At 62.0% G+C, this 14,322-nt stretch overlaps 1 protein-coding gene across 1 annotated transcript in view; it reads right to left on the bottom strand.

Annotated features, from left to right (window-relative positions):
* SORCS2 (sortilin related VPS10 domain containing receptor 2) overlaps positions 1-14,322 on the bottom strand; it is a 197,171-nt gene that overhangs the window by 16,908 nt on the left and 165,941 nt on the right. The window contains exons 15-21 of the mRNA XM_045289462.1: positions 12,070-12,146; positions 8,488-8,579; positions 7,852-7,959; positions 3,700-3,820; positions 3,027-3,160; positions 2,433-2,561; positions 1,275-1,446 (exon numbers count right to left, since the gene is read on the bottom strand). Coding sequence (XP_045145397.1) covers positions 1,275-1,446; positions 2,433-2,561; positions 3,027-3,160; positions 3,700-3,820; positions 7,852-7,959; positions 8,488-8,579; positions 12,070-12,146 — 833 coding nt within the window. The remainder of the gene's footprint in view (positions 1-1,274; positions 1,447-2,432; positions 2,562-3,026; positions 3,161-3,699; positions 3,821-7,851; positions 7,960-8,487; positions 8,580-12,069; positions 12,147-14,322) is intronic.

Here is a 14,322-nt window from a genome sequence, read left to right as displayed (position 1 = left end):
GTCCACAGAGGACTAGCGCTAGGGGACATTTTCCCAGAAGTGTCTCCAGGAGCTGGGTGAGGGTCTGGTCTACTGGGGGGACCACGTTGGGCATGTCCTGGATGGGGGCTTCAACCTCTGTCCCCTCTCTGCCATCAAGGATCGGAGCTTGAAGCTGAGGCCAGCCCCCAGGCATGGTGGTGGACCGGCCTGGGACGGGCAGCCATGGGATCGGTCCACGGAGCCCCAGGCCTGGACACAACCCCACACTCGAAACTGCGTGGCCTTGGCTAGTGATGGCCCCTCTTGAGCCCAGTTTCCTCGACTCCACAGCAGGGCTGGCCACTGCTAAGGCTGGCGTGTGTGCACGATGATGACATCCACGGCCTCCCGGTCCCTTGCCGCCACCAGCAGCACGTGTAAACCAAGGGCACCTGGTCACCAACCCCGCTTGTCCCTGTCCCCCCTGCCCCCCACTCACCGGACACCTGGCCCACAGAGCTGAGGGCCCCACGAAGCCGCACTGCACACCACCCAAGAGCAGGAGTTTCCCATGGGCACAGCGTGGGCTAATGTGGGCCACTCACATGGAGGCGCTCAGACGGGCGGGAATATGCAGTTGTTATCAGTGATTGCCTGGGGGCAGGGCATGCAGGTAGTTACCGTCTTTGTTTTAATAAAGCACTTTCGACGCCCTACCATGAATGCACATCGTTCTGAAACCACGAGGACGTGTGTCAGGGAAACGACGAGAAGATCCCATGTGTATAGATCCTTCCAGCCTTTTAGAGACAGCCGTGCACTTGCGCGCGCGGCAGAAAGTCCCTCGGGCAGCAAGATGTGAGGCAGACTTTTGTTTTTTAGCGACTTTCTGATTTTCTTAAGATTTCAAATGATCTAACTTACTACAATCTGTGGTTTAAAAGCTTTTAAAAATGTCCACCCACCAGTAAATATGTTAAGCCAGAAACAAATATAAACACACACACACCCACATACACACATACACACTCGCACACACATACACATCCTTCAGTCACACATTCATTCACACACTCATACACACCGACACACCAGAGGTCCACACTGCACAGGCACATACCACACACACACACACACACACATGCTACACCCAGATACACCATCAACACACTCACACAGACACTCCTCTGCAGCACACACACTCACACCACCTCACACACACACAGCAGCGCCACGCCACACCCACCTCACGTGGCTCCCTGGCCCCACCTCACACAGCTGGTCTGCACCAGGGAGCCGGGGCCGGTGCTCACCTGCTCCTGCCGCACCACAAACAGCACGTCCTCTCCTGGCCGCACGGACACGGCCTGGCCCAGGATGCTGACCCGCAGGCCCCGGGGTGGCGTGAGGGGACACTGGAGGGGCCCTGCACCACGCTGAGGGTCCACACCGCCCTCACACACATTGGACGCCACCTTCCGGTACCTGTGGCGAGGAGAGCGGGGAGGAGAGCGGGGCCAGGGCTGCCGTCAGCACTCAAACACGGGGTCCTAGGGCCCCCACGGCCCCCATCCCTCCCCTGTCCCATTTGGAGAAGGAGCCTGAGGGGTGGGGTGGGGGTCCCGGGCCAGGCCACCGTCCCTCTCTGACCCCTGACTGGGACAGCAGCCAGCTGCCCTGCCTTCACTGCCCAGCCCCAAGGGGCTGTCCTGTGGCCTCCCCAAACCTGGCCTAGCCTGGCTGGACTCCCCACAGCCTTCCGAAGGTCTTCCTGGCCTGGCCAGACTCCTCAGAGGTCACCCCGAGCCCATTCTGTCCTATGCTGACTCCACAGTGTCCCCATGTTCGCACACTGGCTCACAGACACCTTGTCCACGTGTGTGGGGGACACATAAGGCCCTGGGGATGTCAAACCATCTGGATGGCCCCAGGGACCCTGACTGGGAGGGGAGCACGGGTGCGGTGGTTCATGGTGGGTGCAGAGGCCTGCGGGTGGCTGGGCCAAGGTGGCAGTACAGCACCCCAGCGACCCTGGGCAATGTGGCTATCTCCGGCTATATCAACGTGGGTGAAGTTGGCTCCTGGGGCGTAGGGGACGCTGGGCCCGGCTAGCACCTGTGACCCCTCCCAGGGGTTGCAGCAAAGTTAGAGGGCAGCCCAGGGTGACCACAGGGCAAGGCCGGCCCAGGGCATGGCCAAGGAAGGCTGCCTGGAGGAGGTGCCAGGACATACCAGTCCCAGGTCGGGTTCACAGTGGTCCGGGCATGGGGCCCGGCTCTGCAGGCTCACAGGGGATTGAGCATGGGTCGGGGACCGGGTGGGGGAGGCCCAGCCCTGTGGGACCCGGCACAGCCGACAGCCCCTAGGACGGTCTCGCTCAGACCAGCCCCAGGCCCTGCTCTGGGACAGCATAACCACCCAACTGTGGGTGGCCCGGGCCCCGGCGCACCCCGCCCACCCTGTGCACTCACCCGGGGCTGGTGCGGTATGTCTGCCCCAGGGCACAGCCGTCTGGAGGGGATGCCGGGTCAAACCAGAAGTTGGCCAGACACTTGCTGGGGCCGGGCTCTGGGGCCAGGGCGCGCTCAAAGCCATAGTCGCTGGGAGCAGGGAGGGAGAGGGTTGCAGTCAAGGGGCGGCCTCCGGGGTGGGGGCACAGAAGGGAGCCCACGGAGCCCAGGATGGAGGTCCCACGGGGGAGAGGGGGCGGGGCATCGTATGGAAAGCAGCAGTGGTGGGTGAGGAGATACGAGTGGGTTGGTGGGGAGGCCGGCCAGGAACGGGGTGTCCCCTGTGGGCCAGGGCAGCAACAGAGGCATCGAGCAGAATGGGGGTTCAGAGGTGGGGAGGGCCCAAGATGCCCTGACTGCCCCTCCTCTCCCTTCCTCACGAGCAGGCCCCCACGAGCTGTCCACACTGTCCACCCAGCAGGAGGTCTCGGGGGAGCCGGCCCTCATGAGGAGGCCTAAGGGGTCCTGTGGACCCTGGGGCGGGGGGGTGGTTTAGGGCAGCTGGCCATCAGCCTGCACAGAGGCCAGGCATCCGAGTGCCAGGGGCTGTCTCACCAGTGGAAGTCCGCAGCCCTGCACTCGCACACGCGGGACGTGAGGGCCGACGTGAAGCCCCGCCCCTTGATGCACCAGGACTCAGCCTTTCTCTTCCGGAAGCTTCTCTGCTGGCCCATGAGGCAGCGGTCGCCCTGTGGCAGGGACAGGGTGGGTGGTGGCCTCAAGCGGGGTCAGTGCCTCCACAATCCTGTGAACCGCGGATCTCCCCACAACAGTGGGAGGAGGACGCAGTGTCCTTAGGTCAAGCTGGGGCTCCCTGGGCACCCACTGTGTCCACGCGTGGTGGGCCATGGGACCACAGGGCTGAGGGAAGTACAGGACCCTCCTCCCCACCCTCCCCTCAGCCCAGGAGACGGCATGAATACACTTAGGGGGCCTTGGTCCTGAGCCCCAAGTGTAGATGCCTGAGTTTGGACAGCAGAGCCCCCTGTTTCCACCCCCAGCCCCCGCCAGGAGACACTGGGCATGTCCCCGGAGAAACAGTCCGGTGTTTGTGATGGATGGAGGGCGGGTGACTCGGTCCATAGAACTGCCCGGTGTCTCCTCCCGAGATGGGACCTTCTGGAACCTTCTGAACACAGCTGCCCGAGCAGGTCTGCCAGGGCTCATGGAGTGAGTCCCAGGAGTGAGGAAGTGTCCAGAAGGGCCCCAGAAACACCCCACCCGGCACCTGCAGGTCACGGAGCTCCCAGGAGGCGTAGTCATCCTCTCTGCACGGCCGGGGGAAGGAGGGCCGGAAGTCCACCTTGACCAGCTCCCAGTCCGAGCGGAAGCTGATGTGGCCAAAGACCCTGTGGACAGGGGGAGCTCCTTAGCTGCCCAGAGGGGCCTGTCCTGGACTGTGGCTGCCCAGCCCATTGGAGGGTGGACCACCCACAGTCTGTCCCAGGGTCAGGGGGAACCAGGCCTGGACCATGGACACTCAGCCCCCATCTTGTCCCTGGAGACCCCGAGTGCTGGGGACATGAGGCCCAGTGACACCCAGTGGGGGCTCAGCCTGTGCTGGCTGTGTGGCTGCTGGTCTCTTGGGGGGGGGTGTACAGAGTGCCGTGCTGTGTGGAAGTGCCCGGCCTGGCTCAGACAGGGAGGGGCAGGGGCTACCAGAGCCTCTTTCAGGGCACTGGAATGGAGGAGTCAGTATAAGGGGCAGAGGGGCGGAGGGGAGGGCAGGGCACCCAGGAGGGTCCAGAACTGGGTGCTGTGACACTGTCACCCCCGCCCAGGGTGCTTGAGGACAATGGTGGATGTGAACAGGAGCGAGAAGGGTCCCCCACTGGAAGCCCCCACCCTGCACCTGTATCAAAGGCACAGACAGAGCCAACTTGGGCAGGGGGGCCCTTCCTAGGGAGCATCGCAGTCACACACCAGCCAACTGGTGGGTCCAGCAGGCTTGGGGGGGAGACTGTGCAGGTCTCAGTGCCTGCCCAGCTGCCAGCCACCTCTCTCTGGTAAACACAGCCAGAACCTTACTGGCCAGTCAGTCAGCCCGGTCTATTTCCTCCTGGTCACTCAGACACTCAGCAAACACTCCAGCACCTTTGGAAGGTGGTCACCCCCTGGGGAGACCCCTCCCCCACCCCAGAAAGCAAACCCCCTGCCAGGCCTCTCCTGCTGGGTCCTGCCCACTGGAAAGGCTGCTACTCCGGGGCTCCACTCAGTGCCCAGGATAACCCCGGGCCCACAAATCCTGCAGATGAAGGAGCCCCCTTCCTTTCTCACAGATCCTGCACACGACAGACCCCAGGCTCACAGCCCCCTGCACATGAGAGACCCCAAGGCTCATAGCCCCCTGCACATGACGGACCCCCAGGCTCACAGCCCCCTGCACATGACAGACCCCCAGGCTCACAGCCCCCTGCACATGAGGGGCCCCAGGATCACAGATCCTGCACATGAGGGACCCCAGGCTCACAGCCCCTTGAACATGAGGGATGCCCCCTTCCCCAAGCTCAGGGCCCTGCACATGAGATACCTCCCCGGGCTCACAGCCCCCTGTACATGAGGGACCCCCAGGATCACAGCCCCCTGCACATGAGGGACCCCCAGGCTCACAGATCCCTGCACATGAGGGACCCCCAGGATCACAGCCCCCTGCACATGAGGGAACCCCCTCCCCAGCTCACAGATCCTGCAAATGAGGAATGCCCTCCTCCCCAAGCTCAGGGCCCTGCACATGAGGGACCTCCCCGGGCTCACAGACCCCCACAAATGAAGAACCCCCCTCCCCAGGGCTCACAGACGCCTGCAGATGTGGGACCCCTGAGTTGACAGATGCGGGTGCACAAGTACCCCTGTCTGACAGATGGAGAAACTGAGTCACGGGATTCCCCCATGGGCACAGAGCAGGACTTGAGCCCGGGGCCGGCAGTTCCTGGGTTGTGGTGTCTGCGTGGTCAGAGTGGCCCAGTGAGCGTAAACCCCCCAGGGATGTCACTTCTCTGCGAGTCTCCCACGGGAGCAGAGCTGAGGGCTTGACCCTTCAATCCCGGGACCCCCAGGACCGGTGGGACAAGGTCGTAAAGTTCAGTGGACAGACCTGGAATGATCTGTGCCTTTTCGTTTTTGTTTTGCTGGGTTTTTTTCCCTTTTTATTCTTTTGTTTTGTTTTCCCTCCTGTTACTCAACCTTGCGTTTTCCTTGTGTTTTGACCCTGTGGCTGTTGGTTTGCCTAGCTACGTGAGGCGGGCATGGGACGCAAGCCCGAGGAGAAGGCAATGGGACCCAAGGTTCCGGAGGGACTTGGGGAAGAGGGTGGGGGACCAGAGAGAGGGCACACCACGCCTGGACGGGAGCAACGAGGGGATTAAAGCAACAGCGAGGAGGGCAGAGGGATTCCGGGTGTTGGACAACAGCAGTCTGGCTGAGGGGACGACCGCGAGGCAGAAGAAGGCCGAGCGTGGCGGTGGATGTGGGGAATGTTGTAAGAGCTGCGGTGGCCCCCAACAGAATAATTAGGAAACTGAACGACGGGAAAAACGCAGAGGCTGCGTGGACCCAAGGCGGCAGCTGTGCCCCAGGAGCCTGTGGCTGAGAGAAGCCGGTGCACCATCGTGCTGACGAGGCCCAGCGCCTGTGTGGGGGTGGCCTGTCACGTGGCTGCCACAGGGACCCCTGGCCCAGGGCCCCGGTCCCTCCCGGCCCCAGGGCTGTGCTGGTGGGAAGAGAGGTGGTCATGGGGTCACTCAGAGGACAGCTGTGGGCAGAACTGGAGCAAGAGCCATATGGGGAAGCTCCTGAGTGTGTCGGGACAGGAGGGGGAGGACAGAGAGACGCAGAGCGATCGGGAGAGACAGACATTGAGATAGAGACAGACAGAGAGACACAAAATGGAAGAGACAGAGAGACGGAGAGCCCAAGAGAGGGAGAGGGAGAGCATAGCAGAGATGGAGAAAGGGATCGAGACAGAGGGAGAGGGAGTGGAACAGAGAGTGGCAAACGCACGAGAGAGAGAGAGAGGAACGAGACCAAACCACAGATTCCCACCACCAAGTCAGCGGCGACGCAGCGACCCCACAGGGCAGGGCAGAGCTGCCCGCGCGTCTCTGAGACTGAAGACACCTCATCTTTCTCCTGCAAAGCGGCTGCTGGATTTGAACTGCTGACCTTGTGGTTAGCATCCCTACTCATAGCCCAGGCTCCTTCGAGAGACAGAGAGGCGGAAGGGGTATAGTTGGTAGAAAGACAAGCCCAGGGCAGAGCGTGTGTCCCTACACCCAGGGCCCCCACCCTGGGTTCCATGTCCAGGGTCTCCCATCCTGTGTCCTCCATTCTGGGCTCCCCTCCCCCCCGGGCCCCCACCCTGGGGTCAGGGTGTCATGGAGAGGGCAGAGCAGGACACAGGCCTGTGCCCCGAGGGGATGGCCACCAGAGATGGATCTGGGACATGACGTGGACTATCAGGCGAGTGGCTGACTGGAGACGTGGACAGGGACAGCCTGGGCTTTCTCTGGCCGGTGGGTGGACAGCCAATGAGGGCCACCACGAAGGACATGGGTGGGTGACGAGCCAGCAGGAAGGGGTCCCTGGGGCCCCCGCAGCCAGATGGTGATGGCCCCAAGCAGAAGGCAGGGCAACCCTGTCCAGCTGAGACAGACAGGGCCAGGGAAGCTGGGCTGTCCACCCGCAGGAGGGGTAGGCTCCCTTGCCCCTCAGTGAGAGGCGCAGATGTGGGGGCCAAACGCAGCCTGACCGGGGCCCAGGCGTGGCGAGGAGGGTCCAACGAGGGAAGGAGAAGGCTGGGCTGACCTCCAGGTCAGGTCACGGTGCTCCACACGGCACTGCACCGTGTGTCTCTAGTCCTCGTCCGCCAGGGCCTGGGGTTCCCCGTCACCACACTACCACCGCCACCATCACCCTGCTCCCCATCCCCATCAACTCCTCTCACCTCCGCCACCATCGCCACCACGTCACGAGCATCACTGTCCCCTTCATCATCCCCATCACCTCCATCATCACCTCTACATCGCCACCGTCACATCACCTCCATCACTGTCACCACCATCGTCCTCCTCGTCCCCCGGAGGCACCCAAAGCTGGTCCTTCCCCTCAGACCAGAGGTTCCCCCTCCACAGCTAAGTGACCCTTGCAGATGACCACGCCTCTGGGCACACCCCAAGTGGCTGAGTCCGGGTGGCCACGGGCATTAGGAGCCTCATCTGTGCCTGGGTGGCAGAGAGGCTGGTGCGAAGATGAAGGTGAGGGTGGGGAGGAAGGCCAGCCCTGAGCCTTGCCTCTAGCAGTCGGGCCTGGACAGGCTGTCCACCTTTCCCTTCCCCAACTCCCCTGGGGGGCTCCAGCCCCTCTTTCCCCAGTACCTACTCACGTCATGACCAGTGTCTCGTCCCCTGGCTCACTCAGCAGCCCGTCCACGAACACCGAAGTGCTGGTGAAGTTGTGGGTGCTCCATGTGTGGCCTTCGTCCACGCTGAACCTGTGAGAGAGGACGTCAGCCGGCCCTCCCGCCGGGGCCTCTGGCTACCTGCCGGACACACTGCCTGCACTGACGCCCACCTCCTGCCTGGCCACCCAGTGGCAGAGGCTGCACCTGATTGGGGATGCCAGGGCTTGCTGTCCGGGTGCCATTAGAGCACCTGTGCCCAGGACCCAGGCTATTGGGCCTCAGGGATTGTCCAGGTCCACCCCCAGCACCCGAGCCCTGCCCAGAGGCCAGGCCTGGAATGGCTTGCAGCCTCCTGGGCTAGACTCAACCAGCCCCCGGGGGCTTCCTGAACCAGCTCTGAGGTTGTGGAGTGGACAGCCCACCTGGTCCAGCCATCCTGCCCACCTCCTCCAGGTTACTCACTCCCCCGGAGGCCTAAAGGTCGCCTCTCCAGGAAGCCCTCCGTGACCCCCTGAGGCCAGGGGCCTCCACCACTGCACCCCATCATGTTGTGCTGGCCGCCCCAAGCCCTGCAGGTCCGGGGGGAGGGGTGCCGTGTGGACTGTGCCAGGCCCTTACTTGAGGACCTTCAGGGGGATGGACGTGTCCTTGACAGCCACGATGACCCCGCCGTGGTCCAGGAACAGCACGTGGTGCTCCTCCTCAAACACCTGCGGAGCGAGCGCACCATGGCAGGGAGAGAGGGCAGCAGGGCAGGCTCTGCAAAGCCAGGCCCGAGGCCCCGAGCAGGACAGCGCAGGGAGAAGGCCCAGGGTAGTGTCAGCTCCTCCCCAGAACCCAGCGCAGCCAGCCTGGTCTGGCGTGGTCCTCACGCCCCGTCCCCCACCCCACAGATGCAGCTTGGGGCCTGGTGACAGAGTCCAGGGAGGGCTAGTCACTGCCATGGGCTCTCCAGGGGACGTGGTCACAGCCCCGGGTGGGGGCCATCGACAGAGGGGGACCAGGCCCAGAGGGAGCCCCCAGCCCAAGGGTGGGGGCCATCGACAGAGGGGGGCCAGGCCCAGAGGGAGCCCCCAGCCACGGGTGGGGGCCATCGACAGAGGGGGGCCAGGCCCAGAGGGAGCCTCAGCCCATGGGTGGGGGCCATCGACAGAGGGGGACCAGGCCCAGAGGGCGCCCCCAGCCCATGGGTGGCAGAGCACAGGCCTCCTTGTCTGCGTTCCCGCCTGTCACACACAGAGCACCACGCAGACCCTACATGGACATGTGTTCCTGTCCCTGGACAATGCTCCAAGAGGAGCCGATGTCCCCTCCCCCATGCCATCTGTAACTGCACCTCCCCTGGGAAATGGCCCATCATGCCCTGCTCCAGCCAGGACACCCCCCATCCCAGGTTCTGGACACATTGAGCACCCCCACCCCCCGTCTATACAAGTTCTTCACAGGAGCACCTGTGAGCCTTCTGATGGGCAGCAGTCACTGTGGGCACCTGGGTGAGGACACTGGCTGGGGTCACAGGTGCAGACACAGGGAAGGCCATACAGGTGTGGACACAGGTGGTGGCATACAGGTAAGGATATAGGTAAGGACATACAGGTGAGGAGGGTATACAGGTGAGAATACACGTGAAACCATACAGGTGTGGACACAGGTGATGGTATACTGGTGAGGATGCAGGTGAGCCAATACAGGTGCAGGCACAGGCATGGAAACAGATGAGAATATACAGGTGTGGGCACAGGTGAAGACAAGTTTCTGTGCTGGGTCACCGCCAGAAGGCTGGCCTATCCCATGCGTGCCGCCAAACCCCCGATGCAAACCCACCATCGCCGTGTTGGTTCTGCCTCGGAGCGGCCTGTGAGTTTCTGGAACCACAACTCTCCACAGGAGCAAGTGGCCCCCTTGGGGTGGCTGGTGGGTTTGACCCACCAACCTTGGAGTCAGCTACCCTCGCCTAATGCACAGTGCCACTAGGCGCTCTGAGCCCCCAGGGCCCCTGAAATGCGTCTGCCTGGGCTGCGTTTGCACCACCAAAGAAGCGCCTGCAAGGTGACAGCACCAAGTGCCACCCCCGCAGAGTCTTGCTCTGGGCTCCCTCCCCGGTGCTGACAGGGACCGAGCGCTCGCCTCTGTCCCTTGCCTGGCATCCCCTCCCACTATCCCTGGTACCAGCATGGTGCCCAGCCCCCAGCTGCCAAGGGAGCGGCCGAGCTGAGGCCAGGCTGTCTGGACCCCTTGACAGCTGCCTCCATGAACCCCAACATTCCCGCCTGCAATCCAGCCAAGGGGCCACGTGGCCGAGACAGTCCAGAGCCAGTGTCTGCAAGGAGTGTACCTGCTGCTTCCTCCATCAGAAGGGCAGGTGTGACCTCTCAGGTCTGGCTGTGTCTCATCTCGGGGGTGTGGTAGGTGACAAACTGGCGGCAAACCTCCCCCACTCTTGATGAAACCCACGGAGGGCTGAGGGGGGCTACGTGTGAGCCTCCTGCTGCGGGCAGAGCCTGTGCCCACAGCAGGGTCTGTTCGCCTTCTGAAAGCAGAGATGGCTGCTCTGGGCAGCTGGACCTCGTCACTTCTGCTTCTGGAGGTAAACGAGGGTAAGCAAGGCGGCTGCTGTCCCAAGGCTCGGCCTGGGTGCTCTGTGCCCATGGCCTGGGGCACCCCCTTCTCTTGGCCTCATGTCCATCCCTGTGCACCGCCCAAGCCAGCCCTGTGACCCCGGGCTCCGGGTGGGCCATGGTCAGCCCAGTGTGACCCACGGTCAGCCCACCCTGCTGCATCAGCTCAGTGCCCACAAACTGAACCCAAACTTCACTGTCAGCAAATCCGTTCAGGCTCAGAGATTCCGGACTGAGTGGTCCCAGCCGTGGGGCTCGGAGACCCTGGATCTACACTCACACAGGAGGCTCCATTTCCTTCCCTCAGAAGGGCTGCTGGAGTCGAACCTCTGGCATCGAGGTTGGCAGGCCCACATGTAACCCACTACGCCACCCATCTTGCTTAAATCATCACCCTCGGGGCCCTGCTCCCCAATGCCCTCATTTTGAGGCCTTCAAAGTCCACTCAGAAGCCCAGCTCTGCCCATGGCACTCACCCTGTGCTCTCCGAGGACCCAGTCCTGGGGACCCCCTACCTCCATCTTGTGTGCCTTCCTGCCCAGGTGCCCACCCACCCGGCCAGGCATCTGTTCTTTTCCCCACACTCCCAGAATGCATCTGGAGGTCTCTGTCACTCTCCCCTGGTCCTCGGCCAGTGGTCATCTGTGAGCATCGGTAGAAATGTATGGTCATCTAGGACCATCCACGAGACACTGGTTTGCATCAAGAAAACGGCAGCGTCAGGCTTGGAGGAAGGCTTATTAACAGCCTGAAATGAGCAGACGGCCCAGCCTTGCTCGCTGACCGTGAGGAGGACTCGAAGCCCTTGCTGACGAAGATCAAGGACTGTCGCCCCAGTGTGGGTGATGACTCCGGGTCCAGAAGACCCCGATCCTCAGCGCTGACCCACAGGTCACCTCGTGATCAATGCAGAAAAGCTGGAGCTGTCAAGGGTCTGCCCTCCCTGGATCCACAGTCAGGTGCTCAGGAAGCAGCAGTCAGACCAAAGGCCGTGCTGCATTGGTACACCTGCCGCACAGACCGCTTTAGAGGGGGGAAAGCAGGGAGGGGACTTTGAGGACTCAGGGGCGCCTGACCGTGGCCGCGGTCTTTCCGATGGCTTCTTCCGCGTGTGGAAGTTGGATGCTGACTGAGGAAGGCAAAAGGCGGGCGGGGGGATCTGAAGGGCCGTGCTGGAGAAGAACACTGACAGCCCAAAGGACAGCGCAGTCTCCCGCCAGAGAGCACCCAGCAGCAAAGACGGGGAGACCCTGTCTCGTGAACTTGGCACGTGTTGACAGGGGCGGCCAGTCCCTGGTCCCTGGGTGCCGTGGAGGGGCCGTGAGGGAGAGGAAGGCCCGTGAGGAGATGGACGGACACCGGCCGCACCAGTGGGCTCAGGCATACAACCACGGTGGCTGGTGCAGGGCTGGGCAGTGTTTCGGTCGATTGTGCACGGGTCTCAGTGGGTGGGCCCCACCACCAACAGGACCGTCCCGTGGCCGTCCATGTCATCCACGACCGATGGGCAGTTGGAATTTCCTCAGGATTCCTTGTATCAGGGAGGGGGTGACAGACATACACTGTCCCTGCACTGCCTTACCTGCCTCCAGGTGCGCCCGCAGTCTGAAGTGATGTACATTTCTTCTTTATACTCCACCAGCTGCGAGCCCAGGTTGCCTGGTCCCAGAGAGAGGGGGCGGGGTCACTCCCAGGCCTGATCGGCTTTCCCCGCCTCTGTCCCGTGGACTCCCCGGACAGCACGGTGATTTCGGGATCCGGCAGCCAGGCTTCTTTACCAAGGACATCCCTCTGGTGGCCGCCCTGGCTACCAGCTCCCCCTCCCCACCTGTCCTCCGACGATGCCCAGCCTCCACTGGAGCTCAGAGTGCCCACCTGCCCGAGCAGCCATCCCTCTCCCCATCGGAGCCCCCAGCAAAAGCTTTGTCCCAGGGCCCAGGTGGCAGCTGGGCAACGGCTGTGTCGAGCAGCTGACCTGGATGCTGCGTGCTGGGTGGAGGGGCACAGGACCCCACCTGCAGATCAGGAGGTGGCGGGGAGACCAGGGGCTTTGGGAGGTCCTGGGACCCCGCCAGGCCTAGAGAGGTACAGCCTGGGCTTGCAGGTGAGGGTCTAGGTCAGCAGTTCTCGACCTTCCTAATGCTGAGACCCTTTCATACAGTTCCTCATGTGGTGGTGACCCCCAACACTAAAATTATTCTCATTGCTACTTCATCACAGTCATTTTGCTACTGTTACGAATCAGGTGACCCCTGTGAAAAGGGCGTTCGATCCCCAAGGGGGTCGCAACCCACTGGTCTAGGTCAAGCTCAAAAAGCCCAGAGTGGGCCACTTTACAGAGGAGCAGCCGCACACAGGGGGATGCAGCAAAAGCAGTATCCCTGGGGAGGGGCTCAGCCCCAAGCGGATCGTGGCCTGGAGGGCTGGGCCTGGCCTCCCCACGACATCCGGGAGATGGTCTTAACCAAAAGGTTTGGCAGCCCCTCTGCCCTCCAGGGTCTCCACCGGGACCAGGGGCCTGTGGTGAAGACACCCAGGCTGCTTTGGTCCAGGCCCCGACGGGCCCTGCCTCCGTGGCCAGAGTTCAGATGCCGCTTGAAGTCTTATTTATGTGGTGCTCTCAGCAGGACTTTATGCAGAGACGAATTCAGACATGGTTGGAAAATTCCAAAGTCAACGGACTGCCTCAAAGAGATGATTTAGTTAATGTCCTTGCTAACCGAGCGGCAGAGTGTGTGTGCCTGGCTTCTGCTTTTCAAAGTTCATCCATCCTCCATCTGTCTGTATGCTCGGTCTCCATCTGTCTGTACACTTGCCCATCTATCCACCCACCCACCCATCCTCCCACCCATCTACATCTTGTCACCCATCCATCCATCTATTCATCCATCCATCTACCCAGCCACCCACCTACATCAATCCACCCACCCATCCATCCAACTATCCACCCACCCATCCATTCATTTATCCATCCACTCTTCATTAGTGTATTCAGCCAGCCAGTTCCCCATCCGTCATCCATCTATCCGACCACCCACTCTTCATTAATTCCACGGCCTACCCATTCCTCCAGGCATCCATCAGCATGTGCTGAGTACACACCTCAGTCCCTGCCCCCTGAAAGCTCTGTGTAGAGGGGGAGCCGACAGGTGAGCCTGCAGTGGTCCCCAGAGCGGGGAGCGGAAGTCCGTGGAGTGTGAGGGCAGGGACGAGAAGTTGATGGGTCTGTGTGTTTGGGGTGGGGTGGGGGTGGGGAGGTAGCTGAGATGGCATTCGGGGAAGCAGTGACCACTCGCGTCATGGGGAAAAGCTAAGCATTTCCAGATCCAAAGACAAGCCTAAGCCCACACCAGCTCAGCTTGGGGCTGGGCAGCCTGTGCTGAGAGCTGGCGCAGCTCTGGGGGCCGGGCTGGCGGACGCTGTGCCACGCTCCCCCCTCGCGAGTGCGCTCAGTGAGTGAGTGCGGGGGCTACTGTGGGCCCTCAGTAAAAGCAAGGTGGCCTCCAAGCAGAGTCAGCGCCATGGCCACCAGCACCCCGGGTGTCTATCAGCCATGCCGCCTTGGCACCTCCAGGACACAAAGCTGCTTATTTTGACAATTCTTCAAACAAAACTAAGCCTCATTCAATTACAGTACACCACTCATCGATCCCTTAAAAAGCCTAATTTAGGAACAAAAGATGTCACTAATGATACAAATCATTCATGCTTCCAATCCTTCATCCTCCCATCCATCTAGCTCCATCCATCCATTCTCCAATTCATCCATCCACCCCCCCCATCCATCTACCCATCCTCCATCCATCCTATTCATCCATACACCCATCATCCATCC

The sequence above is a fragment of the Echinops telfairi genome, unplaced genomic scaffold (genome assembly GCF_000313985.2).
Source record: "Echinops telfairi isolate 266 unplaced genomic scaffold, ASM31398v2 ScPeMD7_28;HRSCAF=97, whole genome shotgun sequence".
Lineage (NCBI taxonomy): Eukaryota > Metazoa > Chordata > Mammalia > Afrosoricida > Tenrecidae > Echinops > Echinops telfairi.
Note: the sequence above shows the minus strand (reverse complement) of the source record. Positions and strands in the feature narration are given on the sequence as shown.